Source organism: Aphelocoma coerulescens, chromosome 2, assembly GCF_041296385.1.
Source record: "Aphelocoma coerulescens isolate FSJ_1873_10779 chromosome 2, UR_Acoe_1.0, whole genome shotgun sequence".
NCBI lineage: Eukaryota > Metazoa > Chordata > Aves > Passeriformes > Corvidae > Aphelocoma > Aphelocoma coerulescens.
In genome coordinates, this window is record NC_091015.1 from 37901604 (window position 1) to 37925899 (window position 24296).

Below are 24296 nucleotides of genomic sequence, written 5' to 3' on the forward strand. Positions count from 1 at the left end.
AATGAGTTACAGAAGCAAAAATCAATACTTTTTTTCCGTTCATGATGACCATGCTCACCTGTCAGAAGCTTAACTTCCATAACCTTTTTCAGCAGCAGAAATAGACAATCAGAGAACAACCAGAACAAATTAAAGACTTTGCTAGCTTTCTGAGACTAATTTTTCACATTGAAAAGAGGTAGAAGATAACACTTAAGCCATAGGTTGTTGGGAACAGAGACTGCAATGAAATAAATCCCAGCTCAAGAGCAAAGAAAAAGCAGATGCAAACTTACACGTGAGAACACTTGGCACTAAAGGTAGTCAAGGCTCAGAGGGGTGATCTGTGGAATGAAACATGAAATGCAGCAAGCAGAGGACCATCCAGTTGAAAAATGGAGTCTGAGAAGTGTGGAGGTCAGAAATGCAGACCAGGAAAACAACAGCTAATGCAATGGATATCACAGACCTAGAAGAGTTTCCTGGACTCTTTTGAATTTCCTCTGTCCCTGTGAAACTGGCTTGCTTTAAGTAGTTTCCAAGGGCCTGCAATTCATTTCTTGGCTAGGCAAGCTCACTTTCACTGAATACAGTGATCTGAGGTTTGTTTGAATTCCTGCTCTGTGGAAATCTACTGTACTTTCTAGCAGGTGTGAGAACACTGAGGCTCCTTCAGTTGCAGCTCATTTCCACTTTCTAACTACTTTATCTCCGTGGATGAAGCAAAAGTGACTTTTGTGTTTCCTGGCAGTCTGCTGCTTCAAAGAACCTTATAGTGATTTGTTTATTTCAGAGGAAATGGAGACCAGTCAGTGATGACAGATTTATTGGTTAAATGGACAACACAAAAAAAATTTCATGAAGCACAGGCTGGCTCTAACCACACTATGAGAACTCATAGTAAGGGGTGATGTGCATTCCAGAAGTACAGTCCTATTTAATCCACTCCACTCTAATCTGTACATTTATATAGCACCTTTCACACAATTTCCTAGAGCTCTGTACAAAATTTAATAACCACTGTACTGAAACATATCCAGATATATTGATGGCCTACATTTAGACTTGAAAATGCAGCAAAAGGAACCAGGCTGTTGAATATCTCATGGCAACGAGTCAGACAGTGACAGGCAAGAAAAAAATGGGTGCCCAATCTCTTCCAATTAAATCTCAGGATAGAAGAGAATTTCTTAGCTCTGGAGAGACAATTCACGATATGGCAATTCATAATAGCTCCTAATGGATGAAAAATTTACATTGGAGAAATTAAATATGAAAATTGATGTGAAAGTTATTGAGACAATATAAATTGTACAATATAGTTGATCAAACTCAGTACAAAAAGAGGAAAAGGGGTTTTAGCAGTTGGTAGGTTTGCAATGCATGAAGGATTATTCTGAGAATTGCATAATTTCAATGTTAAAAATAAATAAATGAAAACATAGCAGAGAGAGAGACTACCACACTTATGTTGCTATAGCCTTCCAATGCTAACTGGTTGTAATAATTGCATCTATCAAAGAAGGTAAAATAGATTTATAAATAACATACAGGACCCTGTTATGAATATCTCAGGTAACCAGACAACTGCTCGTTCTCTGCAAGGGTGAAGAACGCTGGTCAAGGCAAGCACTGAGATACAACCAGCAGGGCATTCCATTTGATCTGGATTCAATTTCAGAAAAATAGCTGACTGAGGCTGTGCACCAGCCAAACAAACATACCATTTGGAAAGAAGCTGGAATATTTGTTGAGGCAGAGAAATATATCTGTACATCACCTTGAGACATATGGTTGGCTAAAGCACATCTGCCAATAATTGGCTCAAAAAATCATCAAAATATTAAAAATGCCTCTATTTAAGATGTTAAAGAGTGCTATTTATTCTTTGGAGACACATACCTGCTCAAAAATACCTTGATAGGTAATCTACTCAGCATTCAAACAATTAAATGGAATTGTCATTGCATTTTGAGTCCTCCTATTCCCCAGTCTAGTTTGACATCCTGAATGTTTTATCTCTGTTTATACGTAAGGAACTGTAAGCTGGTTTTGTCCTCTCTACAGACTGAAGATCTGAAGTATGGAGTAACTACAGCACTGTGTCAAGATTATTGAAGGAAATGAAACTAGAAGATCTACACAGGGATTCCTGTAGGGAGCACAGTCATGGAGATTTGCCCACAGTAATGTATTTGCTTCTCTGTGGGGGCAGTTTGCCTGGCTAAATCACAATGCTCACTTTTTGGAAACTAAACTTTTTCTCCCTGATTTCTTGACGTTGTCTTAGTTCAAAGCAACCCATCTTCTCCACTTTCGGGTTGCAGGGTATCATGAGGTCTTTTTTGCTAAAATTTAGTCTTAATCTTTTAAGCCTACTAATAGTCTCACCTTTTTAGTAATTATATCTAAATTTTAAAAATTTATAACCCAAAAGTGAAGCCCAAAGGTGCTTTTGAATCATATACAACATCTTAAACACCCCATAGCACAGAAAACTTTCGAAAGGTACTTTGTATTGTGTTTGTGTATTGTGTGTGTGTGCGTGCATACAGAACTTAGGTGAAAATGAGAGCTAATATTTACCATCCTTTTCTTAACTATAAGAAGGCACAGTAGATGCTTTGTTTGATCTTGGTTTAATCCAATCCTGCAACTAAATATTTCATGATCATCTGTATATTATCAACACTAAAATATAAGCACACTGAAATGCAACCATCTATACACTAGGCTCTGTTGAGAAGTTTTCTAGGACTGGAAGCTTAATTTGTGGAAGAAAGTGCACAGCCCTGCTTCCTCTAAAATATTTTGTATTTTACAGGATTTCCAGCCTAAAGCAAACAAAAGCATATGAATGCACAGTATTTTAAGAGTCCACACTCTGCTTGAACTCCTTGCAAATGTGTTACCAAAGCATTAGATGCAGAGAAGGAACGTCCCCAGGATGAAAGCAAAGTGAGGGACACATATTTTTAAAACTCAGGACATGCTGAAGGGGTTGCAGCCTTGCAATATTAACAACTGATCTCCTAACAATAAGCAAATGCTTGAAGGATATAGATGAGGAACAATTCAGGAATAAGTGTTTACAGTTAAGTTCTATAGCCAGGAAGAGATAGGCTAAAACCTAAGAGCTGCCTAACACAAAAGGATCAGCTTTCAAGAAAGCTGCACACCCAACTGTTACCATTTAGGCACCTAAATGAAGAACAATGGGGGCTTCTGGGTTCTGAGCTCTTTCCAGCATCTGGTCCAAATTCTTTCCCTCCATATGAATCAAAACAAATGTTTAGGCTACCAACTTTCCATTGCCCTTTAAGTTTAATGCCAACTTTTCTGGCTTTTGAATTCCTTAGTATAGAAAGATGAATAAAACACTAACTTTGCGAAATACCCAGTTAGGGACTATTTGCCATATTTTTTTTTTATTAGTAGTGTATATAAATTTTGTATAAAGTCATTGTAAAACTGTCTCTTTCAAAACAATATTTTTTGGAAGAAAATTTTTTTGTTTAATACCTTTAAAAAAATATGAATCCATCTTACTTGGCTCTCCAAAAGTGGTCAAAGATTAACTCACGGATTTGAAGATGCAACAGACTGAAAATCAGCATAAAGCAAAACACAGCAGCAGAAACAGTCAGAAAATTACCAAGTAAATTGTACAAGAAGACAAAAACCAAGATCACATCATGATGTGGAAGTAGAATATAAGTCGATGTGTGCTTCGGCACACCCTGCTAAGGGAAGATTTAAACGTACAGAATTCCTGCTACTCAGGGCAGCTATGTCCAACCTACAGTGGCATGGATCCTGATACAGGAGCTGCAATGCTCTGCAAGAGTCCAGGAATACGTCATTATGCCTGGACCCTGATACATCCTGGGATGTTTAAAATCTGTACTAAATAATCATAAGACCATGTATTTAAATGTTAGAGGGCATCTATGGAGACCAACCGGAATTATGGTAGTACCACACCTCTGCAACTCAAACAGATCACACAGGAAAAGCACAGCATTACCTGATACTAACCCTGGGGGATAATAGCTCATTTCCAGTCCTCTTCCCACTGTGGGAAACCTGGTCTGAAGAAAAGTGTGAATTCAAAAATATTAAGAAAATCTTTGATCAAAAAACCAGAAATTTTGCAGTCTTGTTACAGAGAACACTGAAATATTCAACACTTTCAAGCAAGTTCATGACTGGACAAAAGGAAATAACACCTGAATATGTCACTTTATTTTTACAGCACACACAGCAGCAAAGGACAGAGCAACTAGTGAATACACAAAAGTATGAATGGAAATCTGGGGTTTTTTCTGACTTGAATGAAAGAAAGCTGCTTCAAAAAGAATGTAAACAGAGTTGGCAGGAAACATCTCTACTAATTTATATGAGCTAATTTAATAAAATATGAAAGAAACATGGAGTCCATTTTCAGCTTTTCATATACTGAATAAGAAACCTTCTCGTCAGTTTTTCTTTTCCAAACTCTATGCAGGTTTAAAGTTTCTACTGCTCTATAATTCTTACAAAAATTATATTCTCTAAGTGATGCCATGCTAAATGGTCATTATGCTAAAGTTAACTCTGAGATTCAGTTGTAGAAAGAGTTTTTATTAAGAAAACAAACAAAAAAAATTGGAGTGAGTGAGTTGAAGAAGAGAACAAATACTCCTCCCCAAACTGGCTACTCCTGTCTATAAGGATGAGAACTGCCTTTTAAATGTGGATAACAAAGAAAAGGGATAAGTCACTTAGGATTGTAGTAGAGTATGAGACAAGGCTCAGAAAAAGAAAATTCAGTTTTCTGAGATGAGTAGCAGGCCAAAATTCCTGCAACTGAGATTTATTACACCATGGAGTCTGATTCCCGAGATGGCTAATGAAGGCAAGCTATTTTTTAAAATCCAAATGAGCATTTAATAAATGAGTACCACACTCAAAATCCATATATATAACCCATTTTGTCATACTGAATTGAAAGGAATCAACCCACACTCAAGCTTTTTAGTCATCACTATTTCACTCCATCTGTCACTCGTCTAATAAAAGAATATTAATATGGATTGCTGTTTGGCAGGGGGTACCTTTTTCCCTGTACACAGGATTCCTCCAGATAAATCAGCTATACAGCAATGTAATTAATTATCTTATAATTAATTCTCTCAGGGGGGGTTGCTCAGCCACCATCCACTGTACTATCTGACCGTTGTCCACATTCATCACACTGGAAATAGTGTCATCCCTAATGGACACTGCAGAGTCTGTAATTCTTCTTTGGAACCAGAGTAAGTTTAGCCTGGCATAGAACAGCATGGAGAAAAAAGGAAAAGAGAGTAGAAGAGATGGAGAGAAGGGTTTTTTTCTTCTCTGTGAAGACTGGAAGTGAGGTGAGGGGTGATGAGAGTCAGTATGATTATGACTAAAATAATTTTCAGTTATGACAGTTTTGCAGCATTTCCTGAAGAGGGAAAGCCTCTTGATCCTTTTTAATATCCTTATTAGTCCCTAGTTCAAGAAGTGTGTGTGAGGACATATTTAACTCTCATTGAAGTCAATGGCTCTTAAGCATATGCTCAATTTTTTTCACAAATCAGGACTTTAATCTGTTCCTTATGCACATTTAGGATTACAGAGAAGTCTTCTGTTTTTGAAGTTGTTGGAAACATCAGCCTGCTGATGAGAAGTGGGGGAAGGGAGAAGGACTCCATCACTGTCAGAAGTCTGTAACATTCCTATTTTTTTTCTAAATTTTGATCAGAAAATTATCTGTTTACCTTTAAAAAAAAATCTTATCCAATAGTTAGATTCTAATGTGTACTTGAGAAATGTGAGCTACTGACACAACACGCTTAGAGGCTTTTGTTAGCATCTCCTCCCATCCTCCTCTATAAAGTTAATAGAGTTCTTATCAAAAACCCAAAGAGACTTACTCCTAGCAAGGGGAGAGAAGAGTTGAGACAAAAGCTGTAAAACTCCATCCTACTCTGCAAATGCACCTCAATTCTGGCATCTACTGCTTTTGTCTATTTCAGTCCTGGAATAAAACCGTCTTTGCGGAGCCTGAAGGTTGTGCCAAACTGTATGGTGATTTTTTTGATATGGAAAAAAGCCCACTGGAGACTAGCCGAAAACCAGCCAATCTTGTGAGCTGATCCTCCAGAGTTCAGATTTGATACAGTCTCTAATTTTACCCTGCACTATATTTGCTGATATTACACTGAAAAACTCTACACATCGAAAATAGCTGCAAAACTGCCAAGCCCAAGCATTCAAAAGCTATCATCAGAACTTTGCTTTTCTCTCCCTTCCTGAAGCTTCGTCATCCTTCCCAAACTGGTTTTAAAACATGTTTAGGAATATAATAACACAAAATAGCCAAGTGCTGGTCCAGTAAAATCACGTGGACTATCCAGGTCCCTGTCTACTGTTATTTTAGGTTTGATATAGACATGCATACATACACATACCCCAAATATATGTTCATGTCTATTATATCAGTGAAATGGGATCAAATAAAAATATTTTACTGTTTTCAAAATTCTTCTTACAGAAAACTAGAGTAAATGAGCAATTTGCCAGTGCTATTTAAAGAGTTTACAGTCCCCTTCAAAATGAGACTTTACTGTCTTTGAACCACATTCCTTCTGCCACAAGTAATTACCTAAATTCTTGGATTTAAAAGAGTGCATTTTAAGAAACTTAGATTTTTTTTTTTCCACACATTTGACTTAGTTTCAAGTACTTCCTTTTTACACACAGGTCTGCTCAACACTGTGTACATCACTGTTACTAGATACTAAATATCAATATTGTCACTCTGAGTCATGCTTGATTTTTGCTGTAGCTGTTTACAGAATCTGCTCTGTGGTGCACACCCCTATGAAGTTGAAACATCGAGAGAAAAGAAGGCATATGAAGGACCTTTTTTTCTTTTCTTTTTTCTTTTTTCTTTTTTCTCTGTTCACTTCCTGTCTTGAACACTTTCCTTACAGACTGTAAGTCCACAGAAAAGCCATGTGTGACCTACAGTTACCAAAAAAGAAGTTCAGGGTAAAAGAGATGATAGCTTGATGACAATGCTTAATGACAGAATATTGTTTTTAGATGTTTCTTGCAGGTATGTGAGCTGTAATGAAGACAGAAAAAAGTGTGCATGGAAAAAGGAAGAACACACTTAAGACAGCATGGAGAAAATATTGAGGTAGATAAGAAACAGGATCCAAAACATTGTCTGAGGCATTGGGCAACGCCTTGCAGTGAAATTAGTTTAACTCTGAGAATATAAGGTGGAACCAGAAGAATGATTCCAGGAAGGAAATTTCAAAAGGATGTGATTGAAAGGTATGATCATTACATCAGCTTTGGTTTTGGCAGGGTTAAAATAGGAACCAAGAGAGGGCCAGGGCAGAAAAACAGGATTCAATTTCTGCAAAGTGGCGTAAAAGCCATTTGCAAAACAGTCTGAAAATATGTTGGAGAGAGAGAAGACCAAAAAGCAACTTGCAAAGTCTCACAGCAAAATAATATCTTCTAAGCCATAGTTCTCAAGCTGTTCGGAGCAAGCAGCAGTCCATGGCCTTGCACTGGGGAAACCAAGGACAAAATTGTTTTATGCCTGTAAAAGATGCTTTGTGCTCACCCGAGGTCTCTTTTGTGAGCAATTTTTTTCCTACATCTGTGCATTCTTGCCCTGGAAGGAAAGGAAATGCTGTCTGCTTTTATAAAGAAACTGACCTTTACTGCATAAAGTTTGGCTTTATGGAGAGCAGAGATATATGAGCCATTAAATGACATGGCCGGGAAGGTGCAAAGGCTGACTGGTGAGACTTTTTTTGTACTTGTTGTGCAACAAGATACGCATATTCCCTGGACTTGTTTCAGTTCCAAAATTCACAGAAACCCTCTCCCTGAGGTATTTAGGGAGTATGTACTCCCTTCCAAATATCTTCTGAACTAGAAAGGCTCCATGTAGGTTTGTATTAACACCTCAGTTAGGAGCAGTACTTCTTGCATTTCCAGCTCACTGTAGATTTCAGATCTGTCTTTTGTAACAAGACTCTGCTGTTAGGTTAACAAAGTCCTGATTAACAGGCCAGCAATAAGGTGCAGTCAGACTCCTCTACATGGGTAGCACCAAGCTTTCCAGTTATCTATATAAGAAAGCCAGCCAAATGTTTCCTGGGTAACATGGAAGCATCTTTCAGTTTGTGTGTGAATTAAGACTATCAATTAGCTGTGGAAACATGCTTGAAATACATAAGGTAAGCCAGAGCCTCTGTAAATAATATTTGCATGGTATCTACCCATATTTGGTGGAACTACTAACATTTCTTAGCCTCACAGCATCAAGCTGAGGGAATCAACAACCAATTTGTAACTGACATGCTTGTGCTTAACTTTGCCAACATGATACTGTTAATTCCAGAAGAGCTATACACAGTAACCTAAGCTTTGACAGAGTTAGAGCATCAGTATATAGACTGGCAAAGCTGAGTGACTATTGCAGGAGGAAAGGAAATGGCTTTCCCAAGAACTTTGATGGACTGGGTCATTCTCTAAGTTATATTTCACCAGACTTAAAAATGGCTGGAAATGTTTAGCCATTGTAGTTTAAACACACAACCTCTATCCAAGAGAAGTATTTGTTTGGGTGTCATGTCTGGCAAAGCATTCCCAATATGTTTGCAAATACAAAAATATGAAATCTCTCATGATATTTCTCATGCCAGCAGACTGCAAACTCAATTGGCACCTTCTGTCTTTGTCTACATTTCCATTTGAAACCAGTGAAATAAAGATAGCTTTATAGGGTTTGAATACTGTTAGATTTCTGTACATACCCTCATATTAAAGTAATAAAGACATTTGTCTCATAAAGTTGTAGCAATGTATAGAAGTGTAAAAGCAAAGGTGTCAGAATGAGTGGAGTAAAAATCAAAGTGCAAAGCTAAGCCAAACTACAGGTAAGTTTGGCAGAATATTTCTTCATAATATAGAACAATCAAAATTGTTTGCACTCTTGTCTCCAGCTTTTTCTCCTGTACGTGCTCACATCATTTCTTTTAATTTAAAATTTAAGATGTTGCATTTACAACTTTTAATAACAATGTATTATTTCATAAAAACAAATGATACAGACAGAATTGTCACTCTCTTTATTGACCCAATCAGCTATTAAAAAATCACGTAAATTAAAGTGGTAATAATACCCCCAAAAAAAGATAATTCTGCAGATTCAAGATGCCCCATGAACAACTGCTAATGAAGTCTTCCATTTTTAACTGACTCATAACTGTTTCAACTTGCATTGCTTGATAGACTAACTTATTTAGCAGATAACTGCAGTTCTTAAGTTATTGAAGGTTACATCTAATGGAAATCTGATTAAGGTAAAGGGTTGTATTTTTTGTTTTGAAATTAAGAAAGTGCTCATTTTGCATGGATGAATGGAAATTGAACGGATATATAGGCACGCACTCCTTCAGAAATAGACTTGTGTAAAAAAAAAAAAGGGAGGGAGAGAGGGAGGGAGGAAGAGAGGGAGCGGGAGTCAGGAGTGAGACCATTAGTGTATATTGTTCTAATGTCCTCAGGAACGCAAAGACTGAATACACAGCTGCAGCTTGAGATCATTATGGTACTCCCAAAACAAGAATATAGGAACAGGGAAAAAAAGAGCTTAATATTACTATGTCAATTCTGAGTCAATCAAACCAAACTGCAAAGAACTTTTAACGTTCTCAGCTCTTCCTAAGTCCTATGTAAGGCGGGTATGAATTGCAGACTATTACTATGTTTTAATGTCTCGTTCTGAAAATATAAATGTGAAAGGCGTGAATGTGCTTAAGCGCCTTTTAGACTGGCGCTTTCTTCTGGCAGAAAATACTGTTTGGCATTCTAAGCACAGTTTTACAAGAAATCTTTGAGTGGTCAGCATCGCTGTAGCTGCCCAGGCTTCCATTCACACCATTTTTAGCAATTCAGTGTAACGAAGCCTCGCAAAATACGTTGTCGTATAGTTTATCAACACATCTGACTTAAATTTGTTTTTCTTCACTAAACTAAACCAGTATTTTCACAAATTTAGGAGACATCTAGTCACTGTTCCTACCATTCCTTTTACAATAATAAGCACATTTTAATAAGTAGTTTTTACTTGTCCACATATTCTGTGAAGCCTACAGTGTTCTGGTATTCTCCACCAGACGAAAGAAAATGAAAGGCTTGAAAAGCTATTGAGACCAATGTGCCTGAGGAGCCTCACTCACCGTGTCAAAACACCCCCTTCCAATGCACACTCAGGATATATTGCATGCATCTAGAATATACCATTTTTTGCTTGGCAGGTAGAAAACCCCACAGTTCATTCAACTCTCTTCAGAGCTATATTGTCAGTCCACATATGTCCAACAGATTTTTTTTGTATCTATTTTTGGAAGGACCAAAGTGGGAAACAGTTTTTTTCCGCTTGGTAAATTTAAGTGACTAATGCCCTCAATTCACCAAAATGTGTAAACATACACTTAACTTCAGCGGTGTTCATATCAAAGTACTGTGACTATTTCAGCTGTGAAGTCCTGGCTCCACTCAATAGCTAGTTTTGACTTCAGCATCCCGAGATTTCATTCATCTCCCAACACACAAAATTAAATGCATACTACAACCGTCGTAAGATCACAGTCTAAGAATTAAAACTCACAATAGTGGCAGAGGATACTGAAGTGCATCTAACACAGTTTATGTAAGGCAGCATTTGTTCAGACTTACTTGCTAAAAATAAGAAATAGCTATTAGAGATCTGAGAGAATGCAGAAGGAAGAAGGGCTTTTAAAAGGTTGCAGTAATCTGTTTCAGTTTTAGTTTTTCATATCCTATTTGCTATAAAATAATGTTCAATCAACCACTTTTTCTCTAGTCCAAGAAGCAGTGAAAGAGAGGAGAATAGAAGGAGAGGAGAGGAGAGGAGAGGAGAGGAGAGGAGAGGAGAGGAGAGGAGAGGAGAGGAGAGGAGAGGAGAGGAGAGGAGAGGAGAGGAGAGGAGAGGAGAGGAGAGGAGAGGAGAGGAGAGGAGAGGAGAGGAGAGGAGAGGAGAGGAGAGGAGAGGAGAGGAGAGGAGAGGAGAGGAGAGGAGAGGAGAGGAGAGGAGAGGAGAGGAGAGGAGAGGAGAGGAGAGGAGAGGAGAGGAGAGGAGAGGAGAGGAGAGGAGAGGAGAGGAGAGGAGAGGAGAGGAGAGGAGAGGAAGAGTTAAAGAGCGAAAGAGCGAAAGAAAGAGAGTGAGGGAGAGAAAGAAAGAAAGAAAAGAAAGAAAAGAAAGAAAGAAAGAAAGAAAGAAAGAAAGAAAGAAAGAAAGAAAGAAAGAAAGAAAGAAAGAAAGAAAGAAAGAAAGAAAGAAAGAAAGAAAGAAAGAAAGAAAGAAAGAAAGAAAGAAAGAAAGAAAGAAAGAAAGAAAGAAAGAAAGAAAAGAAAAGAAAAGAAAAGAAAAGAAAAGAAAAGAAAAGAAAAGAAAAGAAAAGAAAAGAAAAGAAAAGAAAAGAAAAGAAAAGAAAAGAAAAGAAAAGAAAAGAAAAGAAAAGAAAAGAAAAGAAAAGAAAAGAAAAGAAAAGAAAAGAAAAGAAAAGAAAAGAAAAGAAAAGAAAAGAAAAGAAAAGAAAAGAAAAGAAAAGAAAAGAAAAGAAAAGAAAAGAAAAGAAAAGAAAAGAAAAGAAAAGAAAAGAGAAAATAAAAGAATCACTTGGCTTCCAGTTAGAGTTTCATAATCCCCTGGATTTTATTGGTTTAGTAAAACTATTATGTTCTATCATAAATTAAAGATTTGACTCATTGCTTTGAGACTTGCTTCTTCTGTTTTGTCAATTATTTTGTTTCATTTATTAAAGGAAAACAAAAGAAAGCATAGAATCAACTACAATATAACTTTCCACAACATGACCATTAACTTCTCATGGATGTTATCTTGTGATGTTTATCCAGCACAGGTAATTTTCAAGACAAAGTTCTGAATGCTTATTTTCCATTTCATTGAGTAAGAAGCTCCAGGGATTTCAGACTTCACAGCATTCAGTGATTACATCCATCATTAAACAATAAGATATTCAGCAGCAAATTTCCAAATATTATTCCAGATTTCTCTTTTGACATATAATCTTATGTCTATTTATTAATATCTACAAATTCCAATCAAGTGACCTATCCCCAAAACTATTTGTAAAAATTCACACAGAAAATCAGCTCGAATTCTGAATAGGAGGTGCCTTAGTATCTTCTGTAGGTCCAAGATCTTGCAATAAAAGATACCATCCCTAATCTACAGTGAACATTACATCTTTAATACCACTGATGTTACCAAGTAGAATTTTGACAACATAAGTCGACATAAGTAGTCTATGTATAGTGTTTAATAGAAGACTTAAGAAGGACATTTTCATGTATTACAGTGCACTGTCTACTACTATATCCCGTTATTTTAATGTGGGGTTTTCTTCACTTTGCGTCATTCACTGGATGTTAGGATGCAGTGAGGCAACTCTGCACTAGTGATATCACAGATACATGTATAAAAGTTGCAGAGTAAAATGAATAACATCGTTGTGATTTATATTATTTTCTACTAAAATATTATTTTAAATGGATATGGTTTAGGTAAACTTATCAAAGGACATAGATTTTGTAATATGTATTAATAAATAACAAGGACAACGCATGCTAGAAAGCCAAGACCAATAGCAGCAGTGGCTTTTTAAACAAGCATTCCTTTGCCATATTTGCTGCTGGAAGAATTCAAGACAGCATATAACAAAAAAACACAAGCACTACCATGGCTAACTGGTCTATCTCCTCCCAAGCTAAGCTACATTTATAGTAAAATCTGGTCTGAACGAAAATCAGTAGGAGCTTGTCATCAGTATCTTCCTGGTGAAATTTCCCTTAGCATGTCTGTTTATAAACCATTTATTTCAACAACTTTCTTTTTACTGATTCAAATACTTAAAATATAAGACTAGACTGCATGTATCCAGCAGAATGACATCAGGCTATTTTTTAATTCAGACTTGCATTAAACACAGTAGAAAAACGGCTACATGCTCATGGAAGAGCCCAGACGCTCACCCCAGAAGTCAAATGACTCCTGGCTGTGACCACGTATGCAGTCACCCAGCTCATGCTGGTAGAGGTGATGCAATTGCCCTGCTGAGTAGCAGGAGGAAAGTTTTTCTGCAGGGTGGCTGTGCACCATCTTGCTCGTACTCTGCAACTAGCAGAACTTGAGAAATCGTGATGCAGATCTGTAAGTCTTTAAAGCCTACTAAAAATAAAAAGCATGTACGCACACACACACACACAAAAGCTTTTCAATCCATAAAAGTTTACAGCACTTTACAAATGGAAGGAAAGCACTGGTATGGCCATTGTATAAGTTGGGCAAACAGTCATAAAAGGACAGGGCACAGGCTCGAGACAGATCATAGGACTGGGTTCAATGCCCAGCTGTGCACTGAAGTAATGAAGTAGCCTCAAGCCCTATTTATCAAAATTCTCTAACACCACACTATTTCAGTTAGAAACCTTATTAGCGACATATGCAAGTATTTATATTTAAAAAATATGACTTTCCTTTTGCATCCTTTCAAGTTGCATTCTTAAGTATATTAGAACAAGGACACAGGGTAGCATAGCAAAAATAAGGATTGAACCCAACCCCACCATAACTACATTTTACTGATGGGTTTAAACTTTGCTCAGTCTAGCAGATGAAACCAGATTTATTTTGCTTCCTTTCCATAGGCTTATAGCACTGCTTGGTAGAGTACATTTTGCTACTGAGAGAAACATGCTATGGCGACCATTCATACTGCCAAGTAACGGTGTCTTTGGAAGCAATAAATCCAGTGAGCAATATTAGGGTATCAGTGGACAGAAGCAAAGATAATGTTACCTTCCCTTGAATTTCAAGACACAGAGCTCAATCCTACGCTTGAGGAATTGAGATACAGCATATCGAGTCATCGCATTACTAAAGAACGAGTATTTCCAAATGGAAAATGATATGCAGATTAACAGGCTCAATTAAAAAACATTTATTAAACAATTGGCATGTCTAAAAATGGCAAAAAGACAAAAAAGGAGAATCATAATCTTACTACTTACGTTACAAAATACTACAGAATTCATACTAGATATGTTAGTACAAATTTTATCCTAGGATGTTAAAAGCAATGTAGGTAAAATTCAATGTGTATATAAAATGCTCAATTGGCAATTTTCAAACAATCAGGCAATCCAAACATTTCATCAGTAAATATCTGCAAGGATTATAAAGCATTTTTCTTTCACTACTATGTAACAGAAGTTTAAAAATCCTAAAAGGTAACTAACTAAAACTATGATTTTTTGAAATTTTTTAGTTAAATTTTATCCAGATATTGCCAGAATGTTTGAATCTTTAATCTCCATGTAACAGAATTAAGCTCCAATGGCTTAAAAAAACCTTGAGCACTTCAGGAGTTCCACTGGAGTCAATGGACCTTCTCACAAAAACATTTGTGATCCAGTGAAGGTTTGGATCGGCCCTCCAATGTTTCCAAATGGGTGGGTTGACGAGGAGGGGAAGAGGGAGAAGTGTAAATCCTACTGAATCATTTATACAAACAGACAGAAATGCATAACTAGAAACTATACATATTTCTTCTTCTTTTTTTTTTTTTTTTTTTTTTTGTCCACAGAAAGTTCTTCTTTGGCGTGGGGCAAAGAATTTTGAAAATGTATCACCAAAATAGTCTTTCAAATTTTAGTCTTAGAAAAGTTCCTGATTATATTTCCTGAGAACAAAAGTGAATTTCTTGCAAGTTTTCCTCTATTAAAACAATTCAGCAAGTAGCTCACTAGTAAGCCCAACATTTGATATGCAATCAGTCTTGAAAGTTTTCTCCTAATAATACGTTTATTACTCATCGGATTCTGAAATGGTTTCATTTATGAAATCTACAGAGTTTTTGTTGTTGTTGTTGTTTTTCTTAAGTGTAAGTGATCCTTTTATACCAGATACCAAACAAATTAACTCTTTCTGGAAACGCTATGCTTTATTATGTATTTTTTCTTGCTTCTGTTTACAACCACACTGAAAAGCACAGACGTATTGATGAATCAGTTACACAGTGCTTTTTGACTACAAGTGTGCAGCTCATTTTTCTTACTGACAGGTTTCAGAAACCAATCAGAAGTCCTCAAAACTCATGATTTCACAGTATTTATAACCATTTATCAAAATGACCTGCTTTTTAGAGACCATTTCAAACAAGTATATATGATTTATGATATTTGGATGTGTTTAAAATAAATTCCCTGGAGATGTAACTTTTAACTGCTTGCATGTTGAGTATAGGTAGGTTATAAAATATTAAAACTCAGGGGAAAACAAAGTATTGGTTTTTTTCATGTGATTTGTCAATGAAAATAACCCAGCAGAACAGCTATTGAAACACTGGACGGCACCACTGAAACAGTGGATTCCTAAAACACTTTTTCAGAGGCATTTCTAAATTATGCTATTGTAAATACAGTCAAAAATATGAATAATTTTTATTACCTGCTAGCCTTTCCTTGGAAACCTGTGCCATACAGAAAGCATTTTCCCATGGCAAAATTTGGTCTTTTTTTTTTTTTTTTTAAATGGCTTTTTATGTCTGGGCGCAAGTGTTTAATTACACTAGACTTTAAGAGGAATGCAATTTCCTTATATATTTATCTATTGCAATTAAATGTTTGAATAGCTGTAGTGCTTAAAACAACTCCTTCAACGATACTCAGCCTCCCCCCAACTTTTTCAGCACAGTACAGATATCTTTTTTCACCACAGCATTTTAGACTTCCTTAAGGCTACCAGATTCACCCTTTTTTATATTTCTCAGTAAATCTAGATAGCACTTCCTATATAGGCATTAATATGCTTTTTTCCTGACTGAAGTTTTAAGAAAACTTGGACCTAAGTGACATAACTTAGGAAAACACAGTAGTATGTTTGCATCTGATGTGTTCTGCATCATCTGAGAATCAAAACCTACTCTATAACAAACAGAAATAAAATGGCCCTGAAACTCACAGACAAGTAATGAGAAGGGGAGGCATTAGAAAAATCCAAAATATTAAATCTAGAATAACTCATACCACAAAGCAACAAAGCACTCCAAGAATATGTTTTCTATACACTCAGCATGGTTTTCATCCGCACCTCATTAGCACACAGATAATTCTGACCATTAATGCACTTCAAAATAAGCAATTTAATTTGTAACCTACCCTCAAATTTAGTATCGTCTCTCTACTCCTACACCCTTGACATATGCAGAGCTGAGTTACAAAGGTGAGGATGCAGATGCCATTATTCACTGCAAAACGTTCACATATAAAGATTTGTATGCGCCACTCCTCAGTTCACAGGCAACTTTACTGACCCACTTCTGGGCCTACGCAGGTTGAAAGGAATGTTCTGCAGATAATGAGAGAGCAACTACAAAACCTGGAGACACTGACAGCTGTAGCAAGCAGGGGTCGATGACTACGTAAGCTGTATTTCCCAGTCCTTTACAATGAGAACAGTAGAAAATTTCACCCTGTTCAGTAGCAGTCTATTCAATATCTTCAAAGGGAACGTCCCAGACTACTTAAAACCTGGGTTAGGACTAAAGAAAACTAGGTCAGTTTATAAAACTATCATGAGAGCACATTTCACTTTGCTTTCTCAATCCCAAATGAAACTGTAACAGCTTAGAGGAAAATATTTCTATATCCTCCCATTCCTTTGCAATATGTGAATTCCAAGGAAAAACACACAGTCCATTGTACGAAATTCTGCTTGCCCTCTGGATTTCTGTTTATAATTTTAAAAAGTTGCATTCCCGCCATCATAACAAATAAGTAAAATGGGGTATACCTTCTGGTAAATTTTCAGAGTAGCTATACGTCTAAGAAACAGTTACTTGTTTGGAAGATGATACAAGGAACGATCATGTTTTACATTATTTAAACTATCTACAAACTCAGCTTTATGATCTTAAACACACAGAAACAAAAGCTAAGTAGTGCAAGAAAGGGGTAGCCTAAGGTTAATTCAGCTCTGAAATGCGGAACAGATTCGGTTCAAGAAAACACTGAGCATTCTGTGGCTTTAAGCGATATGCTTAAGAAGAGGAAATATATGTGTAAATTAAGCAGGAGCATTAATAATTGTCTCAAAAAGCTGGCACTGAAACTTAAAACTCTCTCTCTCTCTCTCTTCACCTCTTAGTTATTTACTATTAGGATTTTTTACAAATGTCTATTGAAGTAGTTCCAAGTACGATGAAGGCATGGGTGGAATTCTTTCAAGCACAGTAATTTGTTTTTAAAAAAAAGATTAATGAGAAATAAAGGAGATGATGTTCAACCAAATGAGGGGCAATTATGGATGACAAATACAGAAACACAGCAAATTAAAAATAGTTCTTGCTGCCATATATTAGAAGGGCATTAAATATCTAACACCAGAGATCAGGATTAATAAAGGGGTGTGGTTAAATATTCAGTCCAAAATGCAGGGTTTTCCTGAAGAAAAACCAAACATACAGCAGCTACGCAGTTGTTGTCAAAAGACATCTATTTTCAGTTTGAGAGATTCACAATTGTGTAAACGGTCATATTTTTTTCTTAGCGGAAGGGAGGAGGAAATAGTTACCTTGATCTTCAGAAAGCCTTAGAAAGTGAGGATCGAAGTACATTGCAAGATAAACGTAACCATGGCTAAAGGCTTGACCTCTTGTCCACTAATGCAGTGGAAGACTCCAGTCACTTCAGGGAAAGGTTTAGGACTTTCCCCACTGATGTTTTTTTGGTTTGCATTGCAGAACGAAATAAACAGAAAGTGATTCAGATGCTTCCCTGACAGTGAAAGGGACCAATTTCCTTTTTTCCTTTAGCTTTAAATAGACTGACAAATACAATAAATCCTCACACCAGCAGACATCCAGTTATTTTCGCAGTTATAACAGGGACTCTTCATACACCTCACAAAATCAGATAATTCATTTTGTCTCATTGAAGGTAAAGAAGACAAAACAAAAGCTTTTACCAGCAGCGTTTGAACTAAATACAGCTTTTAAACTCAAGAGGAGTTTTTAGCAACTATACCAGCTACGTAATACAAAATTCAGCTAAATACATTCTGAATTACTGTAAACGTTTGCCAATGTAAAGGAAAATTAAGGAAGTGATGGTATTCTTGAGGATTATTTTTTAAAATGCTTTCTGTTGCTTACACTCTACCAAGCTTACAACTTTTTGAGTGAAAGAGGTGATGGTTTCAGTTGTGAACTTCATATATATCGTACAAAGCCTTTCACTTTCTCTTCTGTGATAACAAATAATTTGCTATGCCAGCTCTTGAGTTTTCAGTCTGTTGAGCCCTCTCTTTCAAGTGCCTCCTGCCTGTCTCACTACGTTTTTGGTGACCCGCCAGTTCATATGTGCCCTAATGGAAGTCCCATCAGTTGTGTTGCCTTTGCCGAGTGGCTTTTGTCAGAGTGGGACTTTGGCAGGCTTTGCTATTCTAGAAAGCAGAGATAATGTCAAGGATTTTTGCACATTCATTGATGCCAAATTATCGCTCTAGAATGACTGTGGATCTACATGTTTCTATGCTCGCCTTTAAGTAAGAATTACAGTGATTTTAAAAGTCAGACAGCTCCTTCCATTCATCTGTCCCCGCCACCAGCAAACTGAAGTGAAGCAGCTTTCTGAAACTCCCATTCACCCGTTTGCTTTACAGACTCCAAATTTTGCCCCTTCCACGCTGAGGATTTGATGCAGGCTCACTCAGATCCTACGGGGTAGCAAGGCATCAGCTCCTCTCCCGAATCCGCGCTTTCACGGCAGTGCTTCCAAGCGTTGTGCAATCGCCTCGGAGCCGCAGTCAACTCCACGGCGAAGGGGCGGAGGGGAAAGAGCGCGCTGGATTCTGAATTTTGAAGCAGAGGTGTCGTATCGGGCAGGGGGGAGGGGGACGCGGAACCAGATGCTGAAAACCGCACTAAAACTACAAACGTTTCTCTCCTTGGCTGTAGGAAACTCTCCCCCACCACCTTGATTTCATACTCTATCACGTGCTGGATTTTTTCTTTTAATTTCTCCCCGCGTAGCCTTAATAAAGCTTGCGTTAGTGATGGAGATCCCGAGAGCGCGTTAGAGGGAAGGAGCAACCCGGCAGCCCGGTGTCAGCCGGCGGCGAGAGCACGGCGGCGGCCGTGGCCGGGCCAGCCGAGCCGGGCCAGCCGAGCCGAGCCGAGCCGAGCTGAGCTGGGCCAAACGAGCCGGGCTAAGCGAGCTCAGCCGAGCGGCGGCAGGTCCGCGGGGCCCGACCGTGCCGCTTCCCCCGACACCCGCCACCCGGGGATCCCGCCCCGCTGGGGAACGCGCGAGCCTTTACCTGAGCTGTCGCTTTTCCTTTTGCCGGACCTCTTCTCTGTTTCCACCGGGGACAGAGCCTGCCTGCCATAGTCCCCTGGCGCACACGCTGCCCCCGTGGGGGTGTTGGTGCCCAGGCTGGAAGAGTTCGAACAGAGGACAGGAGGGCTGCTGCCCAGCTCCGGAGGTCCTCCTGAGTCAGGCTGAAGGCAGAGGCTGTGCCTGGCCGCGGCGGGAGGAGACGACATCTGAGGAATGTGCCAGTTCGTCTGCAAAGCCTGGTGCTGCTGTTGCTGGTGGTGGTGGTGGTGGTGATGGTGATGGTGATGGTGCCCCCTATGATGCTGGCTGGCAAACATGCCCTCCTCATTGGGGTATCCCGCTATTATGCAAGAGGAAGAAGAAGAAGACAGATCAGGGTAGGACATGTGGTCAGATCTTCCATGCAGGGCAAGAGAAGACTGGGAGAAAGGGTGCAAGCTCTGCGCAGTGGCATGAGGGCTGCGCAGGCAGCCAAAGAGTGTGTGATCCATGGCATGCAAGTCTCAGGTTCCAGGCAGGAGAGTTTAGGAAAGATCCAACTTCACCACCCTTTGTCAACTTTCACTGTAAACAGATCGGGGCTGGGATTTTTTTTTCCAAAACGGCACCGACAGACTCTGCGGCAGGCAGCTGAGCTCAGATAATCCAGGTCTTTAGCCCTAGTGGCCAGTCTCCGCTGCATAAACACTCGGACCTAGATGAGCCGTTCTCAGAGCCGCTCAGATGTCAAGAAGTGGGAGAGGTTGAAGCCAATAGAAGGTGGTCCCAGAGAACTGCTTGAAGGGGGAAACAGCTTCGAGAGGTTATAAATACAGTAGTGTGTAATGTGAGCTGGGGGCTGGCTCAGCAGCACAGCACTGACCACATGCAAACTCCCTCCAAAACGCCAGCGCCGTCCCCGCGCCGAGCCGCTCCGTCAGCGGGCGGCAGCGCTGCGCGCCCGCGCCCCGGGCGCCCGCGGCCTGGCGGGGGGGCGGCTCCGCGGGGGCGCAGCCCGCCCGTCCCTGCCCCCGGGCGGACCGCGCCTCCCCGCCGCGGCTGCCCCGGAGCCCCCCCCGCCCCGGGCGGATCGGCGGCCGTGCCCCCCAGCCGCACGGCCCTCGCAGGACCATCACCTCCCCGTCGGGGCTGACGGACTGCTAGGGGTCCTGCCGCCCCTCGGGGGCAGCGGGCGGGGGAGCGCAATAAAGACGTGAGGCGACACACGGGGGGTGACTCTGGGGCGGGGGGCGCAGGGGCCACCACCGCCCCGTTTCCCCGGGGGCTGAAGCGCTCTCGCCAGCACCTCACCTGCGCGCCCAGGTGCGAGGGCGCAGGCGACCGCGGCGGCTTGCGGGGCTGCGCGGGCAGAGGCCGGGGCCGCCCGCCGGGCTCCCCCGCACCGAGGGTCCCGGTGCGGGTGCGGGTCATCCCCCCAGTTCGCCCGCGCCCACTGCCCCGGCACTGGCGGTGAGCCGCGGCGCTGCCCCGGCTGCCCTCAAGAGCCTCACGCTGCTTCCCAGCATCGGCGGCTGGTTCTGCAACGAACCTGCGGGCGCCCACCGTGCCAGCAGCTTTGGCTGCAGAAAGAGAAATTTCCCTTCTTGCCCCCTGCCCCTTCAAAACAAGAAGTCGCATTATGTTTATTTCCCGTATCTTCATTTGCTTCGTTGTAAATGTCTTTAGTGGGTCGGGGAGACAACCTGGACAGCCTGGGCCTGTCTTCTTTTTTTTTTTATTATTATTATTTTTTTTTTTTTTACTATTTTTAAACATGCGTGTAGTGAAATTACAGTAGCCATGAAGGCGGCTCTTAACTGGTTTAAATCAGGATAACGCGTTTAGTGATCAATGACCGAAGAGGTGCCCACTGCGGAAAGGTTTTGTTCTTCAGCTTTTCCTGCTCGATGTACCTTGCTCCTCCTCCTCCCAAGTCAAAGTTAAAAAAAAAAAAAAAAAAAAAAAAAAAGTAGAGAAGGAAAACCATTTCGCTCCTGCAAGTCTAAATTCTTGGGTCCATGTGCGAAAGATAAAATGAATTTCAATTGCTAGTGGAAAAAATCAGCAATTGTATGACTTTTGCAAGAGCTAGTTTCTTAAACGGAAATTGAGTCCTATTTTGTGGGAAATTAGTTTTGCAGACTTTCTTTAAAAAAAAATCTAAAACTTTTGTTCAGCAGCTGCTCCACTTTTCCCTGCAGTTTCAGACTGAGCTGGAACCTGCAGCAGTCTTTCGACGGTAAGATTTCCCCCCTTTTCTGACATCTAACTCTTTTTAATAACCGTCTCTAGATTTAACTGTAACAACGCGGTCTTTACAAAGAGAGCAGCATCCAAAGCAGGAGTTGCTGCCTCTGTGCACCGTTCAAAACTTGTTATTTCTTCAGAATAAAGGAAATATACAGTTACAACACTGATGAAATATTTTGTGCTTTTCATTGTGTTTATGGTTTCAATATGTGTTCTAATATTAGAAGAGAGGAATACAAAGAAATCTCGATGGCTGAACCCCTCTTGAGTTTGGGAACTCGCCGGACTGCCGGCCCAGGGGTGCTGCTGTCCCTCACAAACAGGCGCTGCCATGAAGCAGTATCTGCGAGGCAGCGACAGGCGCGGAGCGTCGAGCCCGCGGCGGCCCCGGCGGCGGCGGCCCAAGGGCTGCGGGGGCGGGCGGGGGACGCGGGCGGCCCCAGGTGGGAACGGGGGAGCGGCGGGGCGGCCCCCCAGCCCCGCACCGCCCCGCACCGCGCCGCTGCCCTCCGCCGCTCTCCAACCTGCTGCTGTCCGCCCGCCCGCCTCGGCCACGGGGGCGAGTCGCCGTCGGGGGGGCCAGGACCGGAGGGGCAGGAATGCCAGGACCCCACCTTTAAGGGCCGCCGCCGCTGGAGCCCTCACACCGCCACAGCTGTGAAGGGCTCGGGAAGTCCCGAAGCCAAGGCGGTGTAAAAATGCTTTTTCTTAGTTCTAGAGGATGGCCATGCAGGATTTCTCGCACATGACCAAAAAAAAAAAAAATTAAATAAGTGAAGCACAATGAAGAAAGTGCGAGGGTGCGAGGGGGAGGGAGAAAGATAAGGTTTACAAGAGAAATAAGAGACAAGCCAAATAGGACTTTTTAGGAAGAGGTAGGAGAGGTTCCTAAAGGTGAAGAAGAAGAAGAAGAAGAAAAAGAAGAATGCAATAGCAAAGCTATAATGGCACACCGCCGTGTTTGTCAATAGCTTCATAACTAATCAGGAATGTGCTTCCCTGGGCTTCTGAGGTCCCAAATAAGTTCACAAGTCCTACAGCGAGTGTTCTTATTACTTCTTTAAAAATCAGCTTTAAGCATGCATGAACTGGAAATGCAGTTCTTTGCAGAGCTTTATGCTTTCATTTTAAACTACATAAGGAGAATGCAAATATAGGCAACTAATGTTAAGGCAAATAAACAGCTTCAAACACTTTCTGAAATGATTCAGAAAGTTTCTGTGCAGTTACCAAATACCTATGGCTATACGATAGCATCCTTTGTAAAAAAATATAACTTTATAGTTATAGCTTCAGTGGAAAGCTTCTCAGTAATAACTGAGACTAATTGCTGGAAAAATTATAAGCAGTTATTAACCCTCAATATTAACGATTGAATTCTTGTTCGCATTGTATCTTTTCAGCATGTGTGTTTAACCTACATGTGGTACAAAAGCATAACTTAAATCAATGCCAGCAAGTTTGCCCAAAGGTTATAAACATCAAGTGAAAAAAACAGAATGTTTTAAATATGTGAAAACAGTAAACTGTTTAACTCATAAAAACATCTGGAGCCAACACAGTTTGGAACATCATTTATATTTTCATGTATGGGCTACTATTTGCATTCACTTTGTGTTACTTGGTTTTGCTGGTGGGTCGTTTTTGGTTTTTTAACTTACCATTTATGGGGAAAGAGATCATGTAAAATTGACCTGAACGAACCAGTGTACAATTCCTCCTCTTCAGGACTTCTGTAGTCTTTCTGATTTTTTACATTGGAGACTGAAAGAACCACCTTCCTGAATATTTATCAGAATGTAAGTAGGATTCTTACCTGTTCTTTCTAGTGTGTGGTTTGCATATTTGCAATATACGTATTACAATAAAATCAGATAGATAAGTCATACTTGGGGACCACCATTTGAGTGATACAAATTGCCATAACTTTGCTGAAGTCAGCAAAAGGATGGCAATTTACACTATTTAAGAATATTTTCTTTACTGTCAAAGGGAAAGCTTACAAATATGAATTCAGTTTCTTTTAGCCAAAGTTTTTATTGTACTCAAGAGCCTACCAAAGCAAGGGGACAAAGTTTTATTCTACTGTAATTTTGATCAGTTCGTATTTTTCCATGGCAATTTGGTGAATGCAGGCATCATTTAACCTTAGAGTCAATCCAGATTCACAACAGATGTATATTTATTTTCAGCCTTTTTTTTTTTCCTTAATTTTTGCCAGTTTAACTCCCACTGAAGCAATATAATTCGTTTCTCTTGGTACCTGTGCTGCAATGTAAACCCACAGATATAAGCGGTAATAAAGCCTGGGGATTATGCATCATTTCAGAGATGCTTGAATGCCTTAACTGAAAATCCTAGCACAGAAAATGAGTAATTGTTCACTGACTAGTCAAAAATACTGAATCCCTGACTAGTTAAAATTGTCTATAATCTCATTTACCATTCATAAACCTATGGTATACCAGTATCTTTACAATACTTTGTCATAAAAACATTTTTTTCTGAGAAATTGTGCTACAACCGTGTGTACCACATAATTTTAACATTGCATTTCTGTGGTGTACTTCCATTTCACTCTCTATAGAGCTTACATGTACCAT

The 24296-nt window shown here is 39.9% G+C and overlaps 1 protein-coding gene across 1 annotated transcript in view; it reads right to left on the bottom strand.

Annotated features, from left to right (window-relative positions):
• LOC138105683 (homeobox protein MOX-2) overlaps positions 1-20271 on the bottom strand; it is a 54009-nt gene extending 33738 nt beyond the window's left edge. Inside the window, exon 1 of the mRNA XM_069005798.1 lies at positions 19445-20271. Coding sequence (XP_068861899.1) covers positions 19445-19955 — 511 coding nt within the window. The 5' untranslated portion in view covers positions 19956-20271. The remainder of the gene's footprint in view (positions 1-19444) is intronic.
• Between the last annotated feature and the right edge of the window lie 4025 nt (positions 20272-24296).